At 44.6% G+C, this 22717-nt stretch overlaps 1 protein-coding gene across 4 annotated transcripts in view; it reads left to right on the top strand.

Moving 5' to 3' along the window:
* NEDD4L (NEDD4 like E3 ubiquitin protein ligase) overlaps positions 1 to 22717 on the top strand; it is a 585723-nt gene that overhangs the window by 306722 nt on the left and 256284 nt on the right. For all 4 annotated transcript variants that reach the window (XM_077462942.1, XM_077462949.1, XM_077462944.1 and 1 more), the window contains one exon: positions 15009 to 15047. In XM_077462942.1, the coding sequence (XP_077319068.1) occupies positions 15009 to 15047 (39 nt within the window). The remainder of the gene's footprint in view (positions 1 to 15008; positions 15048 to 22717) is intronic.

The following is a 22717-nucleotide window of genomic DNA, read 5'->3' as shown; positions in this document are numbered from 1 at the left end:
AATTGCGCGGTCATGTAACGCTGTAAAATGTATGTAATTTTTTGGGACAGATAAAACTTTCTTTTGGTGGAATTGAATCACCGCTGGGTTTTTTTTATTTTATTATTTTTTGCTAAACAAATGAAAAAAAGAGCAAAAAAAAAATTAGTTTTCCTTTAGTTTCTGTCATAAAATTTCCTAGAAAAGGAAATTTTCTCCTTTACTGATGAGGCGGCACTGATGTGCGCTGATGAGGCGGCACTGATGTGTGCTGATGAGGCGATGCTGATGAGGCCGGCACTGATGTGCTCTGATGAGATTGCACTGATGTCGCTAATGAGGCGGCCCTGATGTGCGCTGATGAGGCGGTACTGATAGGCAACGACAAGCATTGCTAAAGAGGCGGCCCTGCTTGGCAGCACTGGTGGGCACTGTTGGGGCTGCACTGGTAATCGGGGCACTGATGGGCGGCACCGATGGGCGACACTGAAAGGCATCACTGATGGGCACAGATTGGCAGCACTTGTGGGCACTGTTGGGGCTGCACTGATAATCAGGGCGCTGATCAGTGCCCTGATTATCAGTGCAGATGTCTGTGGATTTTCCGGTTATCGGCTCACCTCTCCTCATGCGCTGTCAGCGTGAGGACAGGATTGCTGATAACCAGCAAATCCTGTTTACATTGTGATCAGCTGTGATTGGACACCGCTGAACACACGGTAAAGAGCTGGCTCTTTACCACAATCACAGATTATTGCCGATGTGGGCACGCAGGCGGCATGAGTGCGGGAGGATGTCATATGATGGCCTCTTGGCAAACTCCAGGATAAGTAAATATTGTCTAAACACGAAGAGTCTTCCTTGAATCTTGGTGTGCTTTGTGTATTTCTTCCAGATTTGTGCAGTAATCCAGTGTGAGACGTTCCCTCTGTGCAGGAACTTCTTGTAATAAAGACCGCTCACTGCTGCTCTCTCTCCTTGTGCAGGGTGACTGGCCTTGTCTCCGCCCCTTCCTACATTCTCTGCCGGCAGCCTGTAGTGGGTGGAGCCTGCTGAGCCTCTCCCACAGCTCTGCTCTCGGCACAGGCATAGTGATGATGTCACTACTATTTTAACATGGTAATATCTTGGTTTGCAGGTGCATTTGAGGCATACGAAGTGGATGTATATCCTTTGTTGCTATTAGGCAATATATTTAACCTGTTTATGACTGCACTATCCCCGAATGAGGGTTACATCACAGTCGCTCTTTGCCAAGACTTTGGACTCCTAAAAATAAAACCTGACAAAGTAACACCCCCCCCCCCCCCCCACCCTCTACTTCCTTCCATCAAAAGAAAATCAAAAACTTTGCTTGGATTTCCAATTTAACGCTGGTTATTTTTAGGAGTCCAAAGTCTTTATTGTTCAACTGGTTACAACAAGCACGGCAGGCAACGTGTTTCGGCGGGCCACACAATCCCCCCTTCATCAGGGCTGAGTGAAATGGCAGGATGTTAAATGGGCTCAAACGTACTCCTAAGCTGACTGGTTGCAGGCAGAGCATGTTATAAACAGTGACCTGGGAAATGTGTGCAAGGGGGCGACCAATATAATTTTTTTCAGGGCCGATAACGATTTTTCGGCTGCCTTTCAGGCTGATAGCCGATATCAGGTACCGATATTCTGTAGATATAAAGTTTTTTATTGTTACACACTCCTTTTTAATTAAAACATTTTTTTATCACTTTTATTGCTGTCCCAAGGAAAGTAAACATCCCTTGTGACAGTAATAAGTAGTAACAGGTACTCTCTATGGCGGCATCTGGGGTATATATAAGATCCTCTACCCCTCCTCTGTGCACTTGAAAGTATTCAGAACCCCAAGATCTGCATTTTTGTATATTTTCAATTTTTTAAAACAGGCACCTTTAGGGTGACAGTAATCCAGAAGTGATGTCGTGGGGGGGGGGGTGGTCACGGAGTCTCACAACCCCCCTTTTGTATCATTGTTCACGGACTCCTTTACATCACAATTCCCTTTTCGAGTAGTCCCACCGCACTATTCAGGCCGTTCAGCTGAAGGTCTACATGTGCTCATTTAGATCCCAGCTAGGACAGAACTTGGGGACCTATTTTCCTGAGAATCCTTAGAACTAAATGAGGGGTTTCACTGGGAATCTGGTCTCGGGGACTTATGGGTGAATGTCTGGCTGATATTGGAAGGTGGCACCCAGTTATTCAGAGATATCGGGAGTACAGATTTGACCCTAGGATACTACTGACTGTTTGCTGTCTTTCCTAGTACACAAGTGCCAGTGATTGCTTGGACTGGGACAAACCTTACAACATTTCAGTGCTGCTCTTTCTCTGGGCTTTTGTTTGAGTGACTATGCTAAGAAGTATTGACAAAGAGAAGTGTCCTCCTATTATCATACAGTGTTGTTGGAGTATCCCACAGATCCCTTCACCTCACCCAGTTGCGTAGATGGAGATCAATGGGCGATACGGCCATACTGCTGCTTGTTAAATGTACCCCTTCATTTCATTAATTTGGGGTTTGCGTCTACTATAATTAAGGGTGCATCATATGAGCACCACAACATAAATACGAATTGTTTCTGACCCTGACCCTGTTTCTGACCCACCCCTACTGGTTATTACCAAGGTAAACTTAATAAATTGGGCATTGAGTAGACATCTGGCGGTATCCTCACTTAGGTTGTGCCAGCTTTGAGATGAAGTTGTCAGGTAGAACGCAGTTGATGAAGGAAAGGATGAGCTCATTCATAGTGCAATATCTGATTCCTCCCCATGTGATTGGAATGACTTAATTTTCCAGGTCTCGGGCCAGTCATCACCTCTGTGAATCTGGTTACCAGCTGAGACATTTGGGTGATCTTGCGCCTGCTGTCACTTCCCTTCACTGTCAGTTAGGATGTCATCTTGCATGCCAGTGATTTTTCTTCTTTTATGAGGATTTTATTGTTTTATGAAGAGAAAATGGTTACAAAGATGAGCAACAGTAAATTAACAAACAGCAGGGTCCTTATTGCAGACTCTAATAAGACCGCCATGGTCAATGCCGACTGGACTACTGCAATGCCCTGTACCTGGGTTTGCCTTCTTGTACCATCTACAAGCTCCAGTTGATTCCGAAAACCGCAGCTAGGTTATTGACGGGTCCTGGTCGTTGTGACCACATCACTCCTTCTCTTAGAGCCCTGCATTGGCTGCCCATGAAAGAATGTGTTCTGTTCAAAACTGGATGTCTTGTCCATAAGGCATTGCATGGAGGTGGCCCAGAGTACCTGAAGGAAAAATTTGTCAAGTATGTGCCTACCTGATCCTTGAGATCGGTAAACTTGGCCATACTGAAGATTCCAAAATTTAAAAAGAAAACACGCGAAAGGAGAACAAGTGAAGGACAAGGAGCTGAATTTTGGAACTCCTTGCCTCTGTAATTGAGAATGACTTTCTGAAATTTCGAAAGAAATTGAAAACCACACTTTTTGTACAAGCTTTTGGAGTCCCCTAATTTTAATGGGGTGTGATGGACAGACCCCCAGGTTTTGAATTTGCATGTTCTATGTTGGCTCTCCTAGGGTCTTTTAACCACTTTTAACCGCTTGCTGATGGCAGAATGGCACAGACAGGCAAATGGGCGTACAGGTACATCCCTTTAAATTTGCCACCGTGCCATTGCGCATGCACCAAGGGCGATACCTGCGATCGCCTAATGGGGAGAAAGAACGGGGAGATGCTAATGTAAACGAGCATCTCCTCGTTCTGCCTAGTTACAGTGTCACTGATCTCTGCTGTGATTGGAGCAGAGATCAGTGATGTGTCACGTGGAGCCACTCCCCCCACAGTTAGAAACACGCCCCCAGGGCTCACTTAACCCCTCCCGCCCCCTAGTGGTTAACTCCTTCACTGCCAGTGTCATTTACACAGGAATCGGTGCATTTGTACAGCACTGATTGCTGTATAAATGACAATGGTCTCAAAAATGTGTCAAAAATGTCCGATGTGTCTGCCATAATGTCGCAGTCATTATAAAAAATTTTGATTGCCGCCATTACTAGTAAAAAAAAAAAATTATTAATAAAAATGCCATGAAACTATCCCTTATTTTGTTAACGTATAACTTTTGCGCAAACCAATCAATAAAGGCTCATTGCGATTTTTTTTTTGATTTTTTTTTTTTGCCAAAAATATGTAGAAGAATATGTATCAGCCTAAACTAAGGGAAAGAAAATGTTTTTTTTTTGTTTTTTTATATATTTGGCACAATGCGGCTGAAAATGGGCACAATGAGGCTGCAGATGGGTAATGTTTACACAGTAGCTGCTGCATTTTCCCACCCTAGGCTTATACTCGAGTCAATACTTTTTCCCAGTTTTTGGTGATAAAATTGGGTGCATCGGCATATATTCGGGTCGACCTATATGAGTATATATTTTCCTATGTAGAAATTTCCCTTCACCTTTCATCCCAGAGATCTCACAAAGTGAGGGGAATTCCCTTATTAGACAGTTGTCTCCAGAACTGGTATCCCTATTGGAACTTTCCCCTCTTCTTCTGGGAACAACTGTAAAATGTTGAATTTTCTCAGTGATGATGGACACCAGGACAAATAGACTATTATGTTGAATATTTCCCCTATGGACACAGATAGCAATAACAATGTTACAACGGGTTATATCCCTTTCCCACTCTATTAAAAACTTTAGCAAAAAAAAAAAGATCTTGCCCAGAGGGGCACTTTAGCAGGGTACGTACCAACTACCAAAGAACGACAGGCTTCAGAATTAAAACCAAATTGATTCGGGACCTCTGTGCCCCCAGCCTCAGCTCTGTATATCTGTACATTATGAGCGTCAAAGTATTGTTAGTGTTTCCTTTATTTAGTCAACCCCTGTTTATTTATAAATGTATTGTATAGAGCCTTTCCGTCTGCACCCTCTTAAAATTCTGATTCATGAAATAAATTGTCCCCATTTTCTCATGCAGGTGGTTTCAGTGTTGTCATTGATATGTTCTGGAGTCCTCTGGAAACCTGCATGATCCCTGTGCTATCTATAGATCACTATTTTTAGATCCAAATTACTCACAGATTTCCCCAGTCACCAGTACACTTCCATACTGTGAGGTCACGGATGGATTCCCGTTTCAGATTCTCCCGCCCCCCCCCACCACGCTCAACCCATGTCACCTAATCTCCGAGAAAGTAAAATAAAACCCACATTAAAGTGGATGCATCGGTTTTTTTTTTCAGTTATTTTTGGAAATACCTGTAAAAAGGATCAGCTTGATATATAAATAATGCTATTGATGTAGGTAATGGTTGAAACTTTACTTCTTTGTCCAGATTGTAATTTTGTATGTACGAGGGAACGCTGCGCGGTATCTTTGCTGCAGTGCACTGGATGTCCAGAATGTCATCAAATCTGTGTCCTTTTTAAGGCATTTTTTTATTTTTTTTGGAAACAGCCAAACGTCTCAGGGTGATAAGTCGGGGGAATAAGGTGGTTGGTCAAGAAAATGGATTTCTCGGCCAGAAACTCATAAACACCTAGGATCCACTAAACACTTGTGCGCCTTGCCGTGCAACTTTGGTGACATCAAAGTTGCACGGCAAGTCGTTTCTACGTGTTTCCAATGATAACCATTCATGTATGCGCAATTTAAAGTTGCAGCAACTTCAGAGTAGTTCATGCACTACTTTGGTCTGACTTTCATGCAACTTGTGGAACATAGACTTTAATGTTAACCTTCAGAAGTTGCATGAAAGTTTTACCTGAATGCTATACAATGCAACTTGTGTGCAACAGTTGTCCGTTATCACTGGTCAAAGCCAAAGTCGTATCCAAGTTCCACCCATCCAAAGTTGCATCAAAGATGCACTCAAAAGTCGGCGCAACTTTGGAATCTTACAAGTGTGAATGGAGCCTTAACGCATCTTGTGCAGGAGCATTGTTGTGGTGGCAAATCTATTTGTCAGGCCAGAGTTTCAGGCTGAACTCCAGCTTTTGTTAGATTTAGACATGGTTTGTTTGGAACAGATTTACGGAAACAAACCATGTCCCTCGCTAACATGTCAGGGCTGGATCTGGACTGTCTGATCAGGGGGTGCTGTAAAAGAAGTCAGGGGGGCCTACTGTCAACACACATTAGCGTTCCCACCTTTACATCTCAACAGTCCCACATCACAACAGAGCTATCTGTCCCTCTTCACTAAGGGCCGGTTCACACAGCGAGGCGCGGCGAGGCGTCTCCGACTTGCCTCGCCGCGACCTGCGGGGATCTCAGCGGCGACTTGCAGAGGACTTCTGTATAGAAGTCAATGCAAGTCGCCCCCGAAGTCGCCCAGAAGTAGTACAGGAACCTTTTTTCTGAGTCGGAGCGACTCGAGTCGCTCCTCTCAGAACGGTTCCATAGTACTGAACGGGGGCAACTTGCGGGAGCGAGGCGAGGCGAGCCGTGTCGCCTCGCATCGCATCTCTGTGTGAACCGGCCCTAATAGTCCTACCTTTGAATATTCACTGTTGATACTTATATAAGTATTTCTCATAGGTGAGCTAGAGCAATACAAAGTAGTTTTACAAATTGTTTATAAATAGTGTTCATAGGTAAAATAGAAAGATACCAAGTAACATTGTTTATAAATTATGTTCGTAGGTGAAATAGAAAGATACAAAGTAACATTGTTTATAGATATTGCTCATAAGTGAGATAGAGAGACACAAAGTAAGATTGTTACTTTTGTTTTTACTCTTTCATTCATCTGCAGATCAAAGTCATGAGCTTCAATCTCTCCCCCCCCCCCCATTACAATGGCGTTCCCCCTTCACACCATAGTCTCCCCCCACCCCCTTCACACCATAGTCTCCCCCTCACCCCCTTCACACCACAGTCACCACAGCACATCAGAGCTCCCTTTCACATCAGAATCTCGCCCGTCCAATGGAAACAAATGATGTGGTACTGCAAATGGGGCCTGGGCACTCTACAGCAAAGCTGACTCTTCATTACCAAGAATGAGCAGTGCTCCCCAGCCCCTCATCAATGCCACTGGTCCTGGGGGGGCATGAATAAAATCTGCGGGGGCTCAGCCTACCCCAGCACCCCACTAGATCTGGCCCTGTAACATGTGAGGCCGCCGGATATGCAGTATAAACTATATGTAGCTGCCTCTACATAAAGCATACAGCACTGTTTTTCCCGGGTTCAAGATGAGACTTCCTGTCTCATGCCCAGAACACAGTAGAGTCCATCTGATCAGCGCTCAGAGAAAGTGATGTCAGAGATGAGGTCTGATGATGTCACAACTTTTGACTCGGCCAATCAGAGGAAGCTTTGTATTCATTGATAGATTACACCGCTTTCTCTGAATGGCTGCGCATCGATCAGATAAATGCTACTGTGTTCCGGGTACGAGACCGGAAGATCTCGGCTCGAACCCAGAACACCGTGCGATATGTTGTATGTGACCTCAGCTACATACAGTTTATCCCGCACATCCAGTGGCCTCACATGTTAGTGAGGAACATACTGTAGTTTGTTTGGGTCAGACCATGTAAATTCTAACAAAAGCTGGAGTTCATCTTTTAGTGTTTTCCTCTGAGCAGATTCCCATAACCTTTTAATTTTCCACATTTGCATTCGCTCTTTTTGTTTTTGCCTGCCTACGTTTTGTGTCATCCTGGACATCTTCCCGTCCCTCCTTAATCACTTGCCAACCGGTCCATAGACAAAATATGTCCTGGGTTGGCAGGGGAATACCAGGCTAATGGCTGTAGCAATATGCCATAATTCCAGTATTGTTTTCTTCAGCCAGCGATTCTCTAACTGATAAAAGTGGTCCGAGTGGCGGATTCTTCACAGGGTCATTTTTAGCATTGGGCGGGTCCCAGTGCTTTTCAGGCTTACTTGGGTCGGAAAGCCTGGAAACCGTTCCTGCGGTTGCTGGTCACAGAGATGAGCAATGAGCAGAGGAAAGATGGCCTCCGCTCATCTCTTTGGTCTAGGAGGACAGACACAAATCATAACATCTCTTCTGGTTCCAGACCCAATGTAAACCAGGCCTTTGTTTTTTGTTTTGTTTTTAAAGCACTAGATCCATTTCTTTTTTTTCTTTTTTTTTTTTGATCTAATGCTTTACATTGTAGAGGAGAGATTTGGGGTCCTATTGACCCCAGATCTCTCCATAAAGAAGACCTGTCACTGCTTATTTCTATTTTTCTAAGGGATGTTTACATTCCTTGCGATAGGAATAAAAGTGATCAAAACGTTTTTTTGTTTTTTTTTTAAAGCGAAAATGTAAAAAAATTAAATTTTTTAATAAAATAAATATTTTTTTCTTTTCTAAAACACCGCCGCCCCTCTGTGCTTGAGAGCAGCGGTGAACACATACGTAGGCCACGCCCACATAGGTAAATGGTGTTCAAACCACACATGTAAGGTATCACCATGAATGTCAGAGCGAGAGCAATTAATCTGGCACTAGAACTTCTCTGTAATGCCGCGTACACACAATCGGAAATTCGGCCAGCAAAAGACCAATGAGAGCTTTTTGTTGGAAAATGCGACCATATGTATACGGTACAGATACAGTAATTAGTTTATTGAACATGAAATAGAGCTTAGTTATGTAGCATGAGGCTGTATATTCTGCAATATTTACATTTTTGGTAGACTCAGTCAATGAATGCAAGCGGAGATGACATGCACTGCATTGATGCCGTCACACAATTTCACAGTAACCATGAGATAAAACAAAGTTCAGGAATATTCCTTTATCCCATTGTTTTTGCAAATCTATGTACACTACAAACTGTATGATTGATTGAATTGTTTCTGATCGCTGTTTTACAAACCTGACAGCTTATTACTCTAAATAGGAAACCTTCATTTTGTTAGCAAATATTAAAGATTCTAACTACCAGCAAGAATGAGTCCTTACGTTTAAAGAGCACCTGTCATTTCAGATCCATCATGGCAGTGCTTGTTAGTGGGCAAAAACCAACCTGTTGTTGCCACATCCCTCACCTTTTTGTGTCACTGCCGTATCATTAGCCGTCCCATTAAAGTCTCGTGTTGGTGAGTTAACAGCGGGTCAGAGGAGGAGCCACTGCAGGACAGAGATGACACTTGCTCTTTAAAAATGATTTAAATCCATTTTTTTGTGTACACCACCCTCATTTCTTAGGTTTAGCGCGGTGTTATCCCCCCCTTTTTTGATGATTTAAATCCAGTTGATTTATATCAAGCCTTTTTACTAGTAATTTAAAGGGGTTGTAAAGGTTCATTTTTTATTTTCTAAATAGGTTCCTTTAAGCTAGTGCATTGTTGGTTCACTTACCTTTTCCTTCGATTTCCCTTCTAAATGTTTTTTTTTCTTTGTCTGAATTTCTCACTTCCTGTTCCTCCTCAGTAAGCTGTTCAGTAAACTGTTCTGGCTGACTAAACACCGCTCGGATGATGGTGTGAAGTTTACTGAGGAGAAACAGGAAGTGAGAAATTCAGACAAAGAAAAAAAAAATTTAGAAGGGAAATTGAAGGAAAAGGTAAGTGAACCAACAATGCACTAGCTTAAAGGAACCTATTTAGAAAATAAAAAAACAAAGCTTTACAACCCCTTTAAATCAAATCCACCCTGTAAAGGAGCCAGGTGGAAAATTGTTGACCGATCAGCTCCTGCATCCAGTCATATGCAGACACTGTATTCTGACAGCTGGTGGTGCTGCAGCAGGAGGTTTTGACTATCTACTATTACTTGTTGCTTCTCTTCTTTTTAATAAGAGATACAATCACAGCCATATCATCCAATCCTAGACACAAAGGCTATTCACATTCTTAGAGACTGAATGTACAATCAGACGACCTCTCCCAAACTAACAGCACATGAGTAGGTTTGAAATGGCTGGCGCGTTTCGAGGGTCAAGCCCATCTTTTGTTGAAGGAGCCATTTGGAAAATCGTTGACTGAATAGCTGACAGCCGGTGGTGCTGCAGCAGGATATTTTGTCTATCCACACTGTTGGTGTGAATGGAGGAATTTGTTTTATTTTGTTTTTGAACCAAAGACATCTAAATATGTATGGCCAGCTTTATTCACTGCACTGTATCTTTGAAAGAACAGTGTTGTCACCCTAGAGCAGGAAATGTTAGGTCTACTGAAGACTTCCCCTTCTCCTCATCTCCCTAACCTATCTGAAGGTGTTTTGTAGTGCACACAGAGAACTGGGCAGAGTTGATTAGACTGAAATAATAGTACAGAGAGCACAGTAAAAAAAAAAAGTGCATCTATAGTCAAAATATAAAGCCATATATTAATTTCCATATTGTACCTCAATTATTTCGAGCCTACAGCTATTAATCGGAAATGACCTTTAAGTTTGTGAACTTTGTGAAGATCCCCACACACTTACCTCCTTGAATTCTGTTACTTGTAGTCATTTTGCCCTGTGAGGAGGCACTGCTGTGTCTCACATTTCGCAGAACCTGCCTTCTGAACTACAGAGGTGCTGAGAAGAGTTTCAGTAGGCGGAGTGAGTCCTGGAATCACTACTTACATGTAGCGAGGTACCATGGGATGTGTAGTCCTTAGAAATAAGGAGAGTGCAAAGCATGCTGGGAACTCAGGAAGTTGTGGAAAGAGATCGGCAGGCAGGCAGAATTTACAAAATCAAAGGAGTTTTTTTTTTTTTTTTTTTTTTAAGTAAACTAATATTGGATTGTCAAATCTAGCTATTGTTTGTATTGTTATTGCAGTCCTGATGATAAAAAATGAAAGTGAATTCTGTGACCATAAAACTCCCTTAAAAGCTCCCTGAATTTCTGTCAGGATAGCGTTTTTTAGAGGTCACAAGACTGCTATATAATTAGTGTTGCCACCTGTCCAGTTTTGACCTGGACAGTTTGGGTTTTGGCAAATGCGTTGGGTTTCAGTCGACCGGAAACCAGGAAACAAATAACTCCAGTCTAACTGATCTAATGGGGGTCTTCATGGGGAGCCCTTGTATTATGGAGGGGGTGACATTAACCCCTGTATTATAAAGAAGGCGTATGACACTGACCTCTGTATTATTAAGAAGGGGGATGACACTGACCTCTATATTATGAGGAAGGGGGAGTGACACTGACCTCTGTATTATGAGGAAGGGGGAGTGACACTGACCTCTGTATTATGAGGAAGGGGGAGTGACACTGACCTCTGTATTATGAGGAAGGGGGAGTGACACTGACCTCTGTATTATGAGGAAGGGGGAGTGACACTGACCTCTGTATTATGAAGAGGGGGGTGACACTGACCTCTGTATTGTGGGGAGGGGGTGACACTGACCTCAGTATTGTGGGGAGGGGGTGACACTGACCTCAGTATTGTGGGGAGGGGGTGACACTGACCTCTGTATTGTGGGGAGGGGGTGACCCTGACCTCTGTATTGTGGGGAGGGGGTGACGCTGACCTCTGTATTGTGGGGAGGGGGTGACGCTGACCTCTGTATTGTGGGGAGGGGGTGACGCTGACCTCTGTATTGTGGGGAGGGGGTGACGCTGACCTCTGTATTGTGGGGAGGGGGTGACGCTGACCTCTGTATTGTGGGGAGGGGGTGACGCTGACCTCTGTATTGTGGGGAGGGGGTGACGCTGACCTCTGTATTATAAAAAGGAGGTGATGCTGACCTCTGAATTATGGGGAGGGGGGGTGACACTGACCTCTGTACTGTGAAGGGGGGGTGACACTGACCTCTGTATTATGAAGAGGGGGTGACACTGGCCTCTGTATTATGAAGAGGGGGTGACACTGGCCTCTGTATTATGAAGAGGGGGTGACACTGACCTCTGTATTATGAAGAGGAGGGGTTGACACTGACCTCTGTATTATGAAGAGGGGGGGTTGACACTGACCTCTGTATTATGAAGAGGGGGGGTTGACACTGACCTCTGTATTATGAAGAGGGGTTGACACTGACCTCTGTATTATGAAGAGGGGGGGTGACACTGACCTCTGTATTATGAAGAGGGGGGGTGACACTGACCTCTGTATTATGAAGAGGGGGGTGACACTGACCTCTATTATGAGGAGGGGGGTGACACTGACCTCTGTATTATAAAAAACGGGGTGACACTGAGCTCTGTATTGTGGTGAGGGGGGTGACACTGACCTCTGTATTATAAAAAGGGGGTGACACTGACCTCTGTATTATGAGGGGGTGACACTGACCTCTGTATTATGAGGGGGTGACACTGACCTCTGTATTATGAGGAAGGGGTGACACTGACCTCTGTATTATGAAGAGGGGGTGACACTGACCTCTGTATTATGAAGAGGGGGTGACACTGACCTCTGTATTATAAAAAAGGGGGTGACACTGAGCTCTGTATTATAAAAAAGGGGGTGACACTGAGCTCTGTATTGTGGTGAGGGGGGTGACACTGACCTCTGTATTATAAAAAGGGAGTGACACTGACCTCTGTATTATGAGGAGGGGGTGACACTGACCTCTGTATTATGAAGAAGGAAGGGGGTGACACTGACCCCTGTATTATGAAGAAGGAAGGGGGTGACACTGACCCCTGTATTATGAAGAAGGAAGGGGGTGACACTGTCCCCTGTATTATGAAGAAGGAAGGGGGTGACACTGACCCCTGTATTATGAAGAAGGAAGGGGGTGACACTGACCCCTGTATTATGAAGAAGGAAGGGGGTGACACTGACCCCTGTATTATGAAGAAGGAAGGGGGTGACACTGACCCCTGTATTATGAAGAAGGAAGGGGGTGACACTGACCCCTGTATTATGAAGAAGGAAGGGGGTGACACTGACCCCTGTATTATGAAGAAGGAAGGGGGTGACACTGACCCCTGTATTATGAAGAAGGAAGGGGGTGACACTGACCCCTGTATTATGAAGAAGGAAGGGGGTGACACTGACCCCTGTATTATGAAGAAGGGGGGGGTGACACTGACCCCTGTATTATGAAGAGGGGGGGTGACACTGACCCCTGTATTATGAAGAAGGGGGGGTGACACTGACCTCTGTATTATTAGGAGGGGGATGACACCTAGGGTCACCACCTGACCTGAGTTCACCTGAACAGTCCCGGTTTTGAGTCATATGTCTGTTTTAGTCTGCCTGAAACCCGGACACATTATTCAGACCAGACTGTGTCTCCCTTAGTAACTGAGAGTCGCACACAAATCTGTTCACATCTGTTACCGCAGTTTGGCCACACCCACTGTTTGCTGCGCCGCATTACTACTAACCATGGTGTACCCAAAGGCATCCAAGGTCTTTTACAATCCTAGTACAACAAAGTGTTCGGGTCTGGCTTGAAGAAAAAGTGGCAACCCTATATTAACTGCTGATGAGAAAAGGTATTTAGCAGTTGATATTTAATAAAATAATTGGATTTCCGTGTTCTGTGTACTGTGGGAGACCAGATATAGTGAATGCAGGGTCCTGGGTTTAGGAACACTTTAATGTATTGCTCCCTCCAGTAGGTGCCATGCAAGATGATCAGTTGAAGGTGAGGGACCACCAGTAATTCGAGGGTACTTTTAGAAGAGCCTTCGAAACTAGTAAAAAAATAACATTAAACAAAATAAATGTTTTATTTATATATATATATATATATATATGTATGTATGTATGTATGTATGTGTGTGTATATATATATATATATATATATATATATATATATATATATATATAATGTGTGTGTATGTATGTATGTATGTACGTATGTGTGTGTGTGTGTATATATATATATATGTATAACCCTTTCCCGCCGAGCGTACGCAGATCTGCGTACTCGGCTTCCGGGGGGTATACCGGGATGATGCCCGCACCTGCAGGCATCATCCCGGTACCGTTTTCTTCAGCAGGCGATTGGCTTTCCAGCCATAACAACCGATGCGGCTAAAAGACGCTCGGCTGTTATGCTGGAGGAGCGGGAGGGGACGTCCCCCCTCCCGCCGCTGTTACCGGTGCTCCCGTTCGATCGGGAGCACCGATTCAAGTTGCGCTGCCTCTGGCCACTGGGGAGGAACTGGAACAAAGCCGTAATCGGCTTCGTTCCAGTCTCCTCATAGTAAACACGGAAGCGACGTCATGACGTCACTTCCCGTTTACTCGGCTGCCAATGGCGCCGGTTTTAAAAAAATATACGGTATGCAGAATCGCCGTTTTCGGCGATCTGAATACATTGAAGTGTAAAGGAGGGGTGGGGGGTCTTTTAGACCCCCGATCCCTCCATAAAGAGTACCTGTCACCACCTATTACTGTCACAAGGGATGTTTCCTTGTGACAGCAATAAAAGTGATCAAATTTTTTTTTTTTTTCAAAAACAATTTAGTCATTTTAAAATTAATAAAAAAAAAAGAATTAAAGCGCCCGCCGCCCCCGCGAGCTCGCGAAGCAAATAAAACGCATATGGAAGTCGCGCCCGCGTATGTAAACGGTGTTCAAATCACACATGTGAGGTATCGCCGCGATCATCGGAGCGAGAGCAATAATTCTAGCACTAGACCTCCTCTGTAACACTAACCTAGTAACCGTAAACATTTTTTAAAGCGTCGCCTATTGAGATTTTTAGGTACCGTACTTTGTCGTCAATCCACAAGTGCGTGCGATTATAAAGTGTGACGTGTTTGGTATCTATTTACTCAACGTAACATTATCTTTCACATTTTGCAAAAAAATTGGGCTAATTTTACTGTTTTTTTTTTTTTTTAATTCATGAAAGTGTCCCTTTTCCCAAAAAGTTGCGTTTAAAACACCGCTGCGCAAATACCGTGAGACATAAAATATTGCAACAATCGCCGTTTTATTCTCTAGAGTCTCTGCTAAAAAAATATATATAATGTTTGGGGGTTCCAAGTAATTTTCTAGCAAAAAATATGGATTTTAACTTGTAAACACCAAATGCCGAAAATAGGCTTAGTCATGAAAGGGTTAAATATATATATATGTGTATGTATGTATATATGTATATGTGTATATTCTTTACTTGGTGCATTAATGAACCTTTCTCTGTTTTGCAGACGTTGAATCCAAAATGGAATGAGGAGTTCTTCTTCAGAGTGAGTACTTTCTTTTTTCCCCCTCATATTATTGTGCCTAGTTACAGGCTATCTTCTCTCTCCATGTATGCTTCCTGTAGAACGGTCTGGATGAGGGTGAGAATGGAATGAAGAGGCCGGGGTTATTTTTCCACTGTGTTTTGTCCATTAAGTCTTTTTATAGAACTTCAATTGGCTTAGCAGACAGGCTTAATCTCCCTTCTGCAAAGCTCTGGATAAGAGGCGAGTGCATTGCAGGATAAGGCTCGGGCCTGTAACGGTCTGGGCAGGCCTGCGGGGATATAGGTAGTAAATCTCCACAAATAGCAGATTATGGGGGGAGTATATATTCAGGAGAGATTCAGCACCGGTTTAAAGGGTCAGTTCATCCAAAAGTGATATTTCATTTTTTGGTAAGTGCTGAATATCTAAATGACCTGATGTCTCTCAGGGACAACCAACATTGGTGGGATCTCTGCACTTTCCTTTCTGTTCTCTTTATTTCATTTATAGAATGTTGACTTTGGCATTCGGAATGGGAACACAATATACCAGCTTTTATCGCTTTTCTAATGCCGTGGAACCCTTCAAAGAATTTTCTTGGCTCGGGGAACCCCTGCTAAGTTATGACATCTCCAGCTTGTAGCACATTTACGTGGTCAGTAAGTTGTAAATATATTAAATCCTAAAAGGGAGGCCTGGAGTAAAAGTACAGCAAGAACGAAGGGGGTTAAAGGGGTTTGCTGATAGGAGTCATAACAATTTGTAAGAAAAGAGACTTACGTAATTGGTGTCCAAGTTGGAAACCGGTGGAGCCCCGGCAGGGTGTGGTTGGGGGTCTTGAGTTGGAAGGAGGATTAATCAGTGAAAACTTCCCTCCCGCCTGTCCACCCATTTTTTCTTTTTTTTTACCCTATTTTGTGGTTGGAGGGTGAGTTTTGGTTGTTTGGAAATTTGTTATCATGCAGCCAGCAGGGTTACAAGGTAGGTTGTAGGTTACTTTGGGCACAAAGTTTTTTCAGTTGTTCAGATGGTGGTACCTGCGGTTTATTGTCACCAAGTCGGTGGTGTTGCAGCTGGAGGCCTAATTTAACTTGGATCCAGGTACTTTCTTTTCTTGATGCCTACTAGGACTTGAGGCTCCATTTTATACTGTATTTACATTGCTATTTTATATGTTATTTATTAAATGAGTTAATAAAAGGCTGCTTTGTCCATTTAACTCCAGCTTGTTATCTGAGTGGTTACTAAGGCCGGCCATACACGGTTCAAATCTTGGCTGGTTCAGCAGGGACCGGCTGAGATTCATTGGTGACCACTTGGAAAAACAGCATAACTAAAAAGATAGCTGTACAGATAGCCAGAAGTTAGTAAGATAACCCACCCGTCCATGGAGGCTGCGGGACCATTCACGCGGCTCAGTGTGGCTCATACATGTGTAGTGAAAACCGGCTGTGCAGCCACAAGGAGTTGCAGCCAGATTCCCACTCTAAACTTTGCCAGTGCCAGGGACCCAAAGACCGGTGAAAAAACATCCCGGGCGAGGAGCACTGGATCCCTGGACAAGTAAGTGTCCTTTTATTCAGGTGATTGTAAAGGCGCGTTTTTTTTTTCCTATAAAAATAAAAAAACATTATACTTACCTGCTCTGTTGCAGTGGTTTTGCACAGAGCAGCCCGAATCCTCCTCTTCTTGGGTCCCTCTTCCATGCTCCTGGCCCCTCCCTCCTGTTCAGTGCCCCCACAGCATGCTGCTTGCTATAGGGGCACCTGAGCCAAGTCACAGCTCCCTGTGTCCATTCAGACACAGAGCCTTGACTCTGCCCTGTCCTCTCTCTCTCCTGATTGGCTAGCTGACTTTGACAGCAGCGGGAGCCAATGGCACCGCTGCTGTGTCTCAGCCAATCAGGAAGGAGAATATAAGATGGCTGAGATACTTTTGGACATCGCTGGACAAAGAGGGACCTCAGGTAAGTATTAGGGGAGCTGCTGCACACAGAAGGCTTTTTATCTTAATGCATAGAATGCATTAAGATAAAAAAAACTGTCTTTACAGCCCCTTTAAGGCTGGGTTCACACTAGTTCGAATTAGATGTGAGTTTTACTGCATCCAATTCGCATGACAGGAGATTGTAACTCGCTCTCAATTGAGCCGGCTCACATCTCTCCATGATGGCTCCGGAGCTGCTTGCACAGGAGTCCTGTGTGTCTTTTGGCTCCGTTTGAGGGCCAAATTCAGGAAAAAAATGTGTCCCTGATTTGTCCCTGAAACAGGGAATAGGGATGCGCCGGACCCCTGCTGCGAGACGCATCTGGCATCAATGTGAACACAGCCTAAAAGTCAGCAGCTACAGGATTTGTAGCTGCTGACTTATTTTGTTTTTTGTTTTTTTTCAAACAGGCTGAAGAGCCTCTTTAAAAAGGTTTGGCTATACATAAACTTCTAATTCTTTATAGAATGGCATTTTCCTTTAATGTTGTGGTCTCCAAACTGCAGGGGGGGAGGGGTTAAGAATTCCCTTTGCTTGCCTTTATCTGGCCCTTGGAGCACTTTTCCTTCCACTTATAAGATACTATTCTTCCCACTGACACCAGCATTGGGACACTATTCCTCCCATTCACACAAACATTGGGACAGCAAAGTGGTGTAGTGGGTAGCACTCTTGCCTAGCAGTAAAAAGGGTCGCTGGTTCGAATCCCAACCACGACACTACCTGTCTGGAGTTTGCATGTTCTCCCCGTGTCTGTGTGGGCTTCCTTCGGGGTTCTCCAGTTTTCTCCCACACCCCAAAGACATTCTGGCAGGTTAATTGGCTTCTGTCCAAAAATTTGCCCTAGTATATGAATGAGTTGGGAACCTTGGATTGTTGGCTCCTTGGGTATGGGGACCAATGTGTGTGTGGTACCCTAAAAAATAAAAGTAAATATATATATATATATATATATATATATATATATATATATAATGGAGGAGCATCTTGATGAGACGTAATGTGCAGGGATAGGGACAATTGTGGACACACACACACTCACTCAAGTTGAACTGGATGGACTGGTGTATTTATTCAACCTTACCAACTATACTATTCCTCCCACTGACGCCAACATTTCGGCATAATTCCTACTACTGATATCAACAGTGGGGCACTATATCTCCCATGGACACCAACAATGGGGCACTATGTCTCCCACTGTTACCAACGATGGGGCACTATTTCTCCCACTGTTACCAATGATGGGGCACAGTTCCTCCCACTGACTCCAGTGATAGGGCACAGTTCCTCCCACTGACTGCAGTGATAGGGCACGGTTCCTCCCACTGACTCCAATGATGGAGCACGGTTTCTCCCATTGATGCCAATGATGCGGCACGGTTCCTACCCGTAATACCAAAGATGCATTGTTGACTCGCACTGACAACAGGACCCTTTCTACTTCCAATTGCAATAGTCTGGTACCCTTAAAGTCTGGAGGACATTAACTGGTCTTTTGTTTAGAAAGTTTGGAGATCCCTGCTTTAAAAAATAAGTTCACCTTTGGCAACATGTTTTTAGGGTGGAACATGTAACATGTTGCCAATGTTGCAGCCGCTGCTATATCCCCCCTTCTCCCCGTGACAGCAGTGTGGGGAGAATTTCCCTGTACTAGCTGTTACTTTTTCAAATCAGCGCAGCTGGGCGGGGCTCTGCCCACACAGCCGCATCATTCATTCACATAACCCTGTGTGTGAATGAATTACAATCCCCCACATCCTTTGTGGCCGTCAGCTTGTAGTTATCAATGAACTGCCATGGTGCTGTGGAGCGCCTCGGTAGTTCATTGATACTTCCTGTCAGATTGTGCTTTCCCGTGCGGGATGTACAGGTACACAGATACACTGAGAGGTCTGCAGGAGACCTGCATGGCACCAAGGAGTTGCTAATTGATGGTGCAATGCTTTACATCAGGGGTGTCCAACCTGATTTCCTCTAGGGCCACATTGGCATTATGGTCGCCATAGAGCTGCATGATTAATCGTTAATAAAATGTTGATCTCAATTCAACCCCCCTTACGATGTCTATGCAGAATTTCCAGATTCATTCATGTAACAAGTGTTCTCTGCTCACTCAGCTGTCAAAAGAAAAAAAACAACGGGCAGCCTGCCAAGTTTTTCACAACATTGTCCGTGGTGGTAGATAACTATAAACATTGTAACTTTTTCTTCTTAGATCAAAGGAATGAACTTCTGTCTGTAGATGAGTGAAGTTTAATTACTTCAAAACTAAACCTTTTTCTGACACCTGTTTCTTAAAAAGTTAAAATCATAATTTTTTGCTAGAAAATTACTTGGAACCCCCAAACATATATATACATATATATATATATATATATATATATATAATATAAAAATATTTTTTTTAGCAGAGACCCTAGAGCAGCCTTTCTCAACCTTTTCAACACTGAGGAACCCTTCAAATAATTCTTCAGTCTCGAGGAACTCCTGCTAAAAATTAAAAAGCTATAACTCATGATACATTAGTGTGATGGTCAGTGGTAAGAAGGCTCCTTAACCACTTTCAGACTGGACCATTTTGCTGGCTTAAGACCAGACCACTTTTTGCGATTCGGCACTGCGTCGCTTTAACTGACAATTGCGCGGTCGTGCGACGTGGCTCCCAAACAAAATTGACGTCCTTTTTTTTCCACAAATAGAGCTTTCTTTTGGTGGTATTTGATCACCTCTGGTTTTTATTTGTTGCGCTATAAACAAAAATAGAGTGACAATTTTGAAAAAAACACATTATTTTTTACTTTTTGCTATAATATCCCCCAAAAAATCTATAAAAAAAAAACGTTTTTTTCTCTCAGTTTAGGCCGATACGTATTCTTCTACATATTTTTGGTAAAAAAAAATCGCAATTAGCGATTATTGATTGGTTTGCGCAAAATTTATAGCGTTTACAAAACAGGGGATAGTTTTATGGCATTTTTAGTAATAATTTTTTTTTCTACTAGTAATGGCGGCGATCAGCGATTTTTATTGTGACTGCGACATTATGGCGGACATATTGGACATTTTTGACACATTTTTGGGACCATTGTCATTTATACAGCAATCAGTGCTAAACAAATGCAGTGATTCCTGTGTAAATTACACTGGCAGTGAAGGGGTTAACCAGGGGGTGGCAGTGTAGGGGTTAAGTGTTCCTAGGGGCGTGTTACTTACTGTGGGGGCTGGGCTGTGTGTTAGTAAACACTGATCTCTGCTCCAATCACAGGGAGCAGAGATCAGTGTCACTTGTTGCTAGGCAGAACAGGGAGATGCTGTTTACCTCGGCATCTCCTCGTTCAGCCACCCCGTGAGATGATCGCGGGTATCCCCGTGGCGATAGAGTCCGCGGGATCTACGACCAGACTCACAGGCGTCCCGACCGACACACGCACTGCCGGCGACGCGCACGCCATGGCAGGGTGGCAAATACAAATGGACGTACCTGTACGCCAATTTGCCTGCCCGTGCCATTCTGCCGGTCGGGAAGTGGTTAAACTTGTGGTCATTGGGAAGAATTACCTCCTTACAGATAGCTAAGAAGATCAATGTGTCAGATGGAGTTTATCTGAGAGGCAGAAATTGACCATTGCTCAAGGAACCCCTAGCAACTTCTGAAGGAACCCTACGGTTCCATGGAACCCTGATGGGAGAAACCCTGCCCTAGAGAATAAAATAATGGTTGTTGCAATATTTTATGTCACACTGTATTTGCACAGATTTCTTTCAAACTCAATTTTTTGGGGAAAAAATAAAGTTCAATGAATTTTAAAAAACCAAACAGCACGAAGATGAATTGTGCTGCACAGAGAGGTGCAAGATCTGTAGAAGGAGGTCTGTCCTCACTGCTGCTGCAAGGTGGGGGGGGGGGGGGAGGGGAAGATGAATTGTGCTGCACAGAAAGGTGCAAGATCTGTAGGAGTTCTGTCCTCTCTGCTGCTGCAAGGTGTGGGGGGGGGGGGGGGGGGAGAGATGAATTGTGCTGCACAGAGAGATGCAAGATCTATAGGAGTTCTGTCCCCTCTGCTGCCGACAGCTGAGACCAGGTGGAGGTGGGGGGGGGGGGGGGGGGGCACGAAGATGAATTGTGCTGCACAGAGAGGTGCAAGATCTGTAGAAGGAGGTCTGTCCTCACTGCTGCTGCAAGGTGGGGGGGGGGGGGGAGGGGAAGATGAATTGTGCTGCACAGAAAGGTGCAAGATCTGTAGAAGGAGTTCTGTCCTCTCTGCTGCTGCAAGGTGTGGGGGGGGGGGGGGGGGGAGAGATGAATTGTGCTGCACAGAGAGATGCAAGATCTATAGGAGTTCTGTCCCCTCTGCTGCCGACAGCTGAGACCAGGTGGAGGTGGGGGGGGGGGGGGGCACGAAGATGAATTGTGCTGCACAGAGAGGTGCAAGATCTGTAGAAGGAGGTCTGTCCTCACTGCTGCTGCAAGGTGGGGGGGGGGGGGGGGGAGGGGAAGATGAATTGTGCTGCACAGAGAGATGCAAGATCTATAGGAGTTCTGTCCTCTCTGCTGCTGCAAGGTGTGGGGGGGGGGGGGGGGGGAGATGAATTGTGCTGCACAGAGAGATGCAAGATCTATAGGAGTTCTGTCCTCTCTGCTGCTGCAAGGTGTGGGGGGGGGGGGGGAGGGGAAGATGAATTGTGCTGCACAGAGAGGTGCAAGATCTGTAGAAGGTCTGTCCTCTCTGCTGCTGCAAGGTGTGGGGGGGGGGGGGGGGAGGGGAAGATGAATTGTGCTGCACAGAGAGGTGCAAGATCTGTAGAAGGTCTGTCCTCTCTGCTGCTGCAAGGTGTGGGGGGGGGGGGGGGGAGGGGAAGATGAATTGTGCTGCACAGAGAGGTGCAAGATCTGTAGAAGGTCTGTCCTCTCTGCTGCTGCAAGGTGTGGGGGGGGGGGAGGGGAAGATGAATTGTGCTGCACAGAGAGGTGCAAGATCTGTAGAAGGTCTGTCCTCTCTGCTGCTGCAAGGTGTGGGGGGGAGGGGAAGATGAATTGTGCTGCACAGAGAGATGCAGGATCTATAGGAGTTCTGTCCCCTCTGCTGCCGACAGCTGAGACCAGGTGGAGGTGGGGGGGCACGAAGATGAATTGTGCTGCACAGAGAGGTGCAAGATCTGTAGAAGGAGGTCTGTCCTCTCTGCTGCTGACAGCTGAGTTGGAGGGGTGGGGGATGCGGAGATAAGGAAGGTGCTGCAGGAGAGGTGCGAGGGCCACATAAAATGGCCTTGGGGGGTCCGCATTTGGCCCCTTGGGCCTTGTGTTTGACGCATTTTACAGGCTCCAAAAAAATAAATAAAGCTATTAATAAACGCATTTTTTTATTTTACCTGCAAAAAATGTGCATTTATTTTTTATTTTTTTTCAAAAAGTGAACTTCTCCTTCGAGACTGTGGGTGACATTCTGTATTAAATGTATTAAAATCAGATTTTTTATCGGCTCTGCTTGGCTTTTATGGTGCCTCTGGCTTCTTTCTTGGTCCACATTCAGACCAAAGGTTAGTCAAGGATAAGCAAACCTGTTTCCCACCTCACCCACGTTCATATAAAATAGTTTGCTGAAGGTTTACAATCAGGGTGGTGATATTGTATCTCCCGTGAAGGCCTTGCAGTTTATTAACTCACCTTTTGTTTAATGGTCATACTATTATTTACACG

This window comes from Lithobates pipiens, unplaced genomic scaffold (genome assembly GCF_037356315.1).
Source record: "Lithobates pipiens isolate NorthernLeopardFrog02 unplaced genomic scaffold, aLitPip1_a1.2 Scaffold_3, whole genome shotgun sequence".
NCBI classification, from domain to species: Eukaryota; Metazoa; Chordata; class Amphibia; order Anura; family Ranidae; genus Lithobates; species Lithobates pipiens.
The sequence above is the reverse complement of the archived record's forward strand: the minus strand, read 5'-3'. Positions and strand labels throughout refer to the sequence as shown.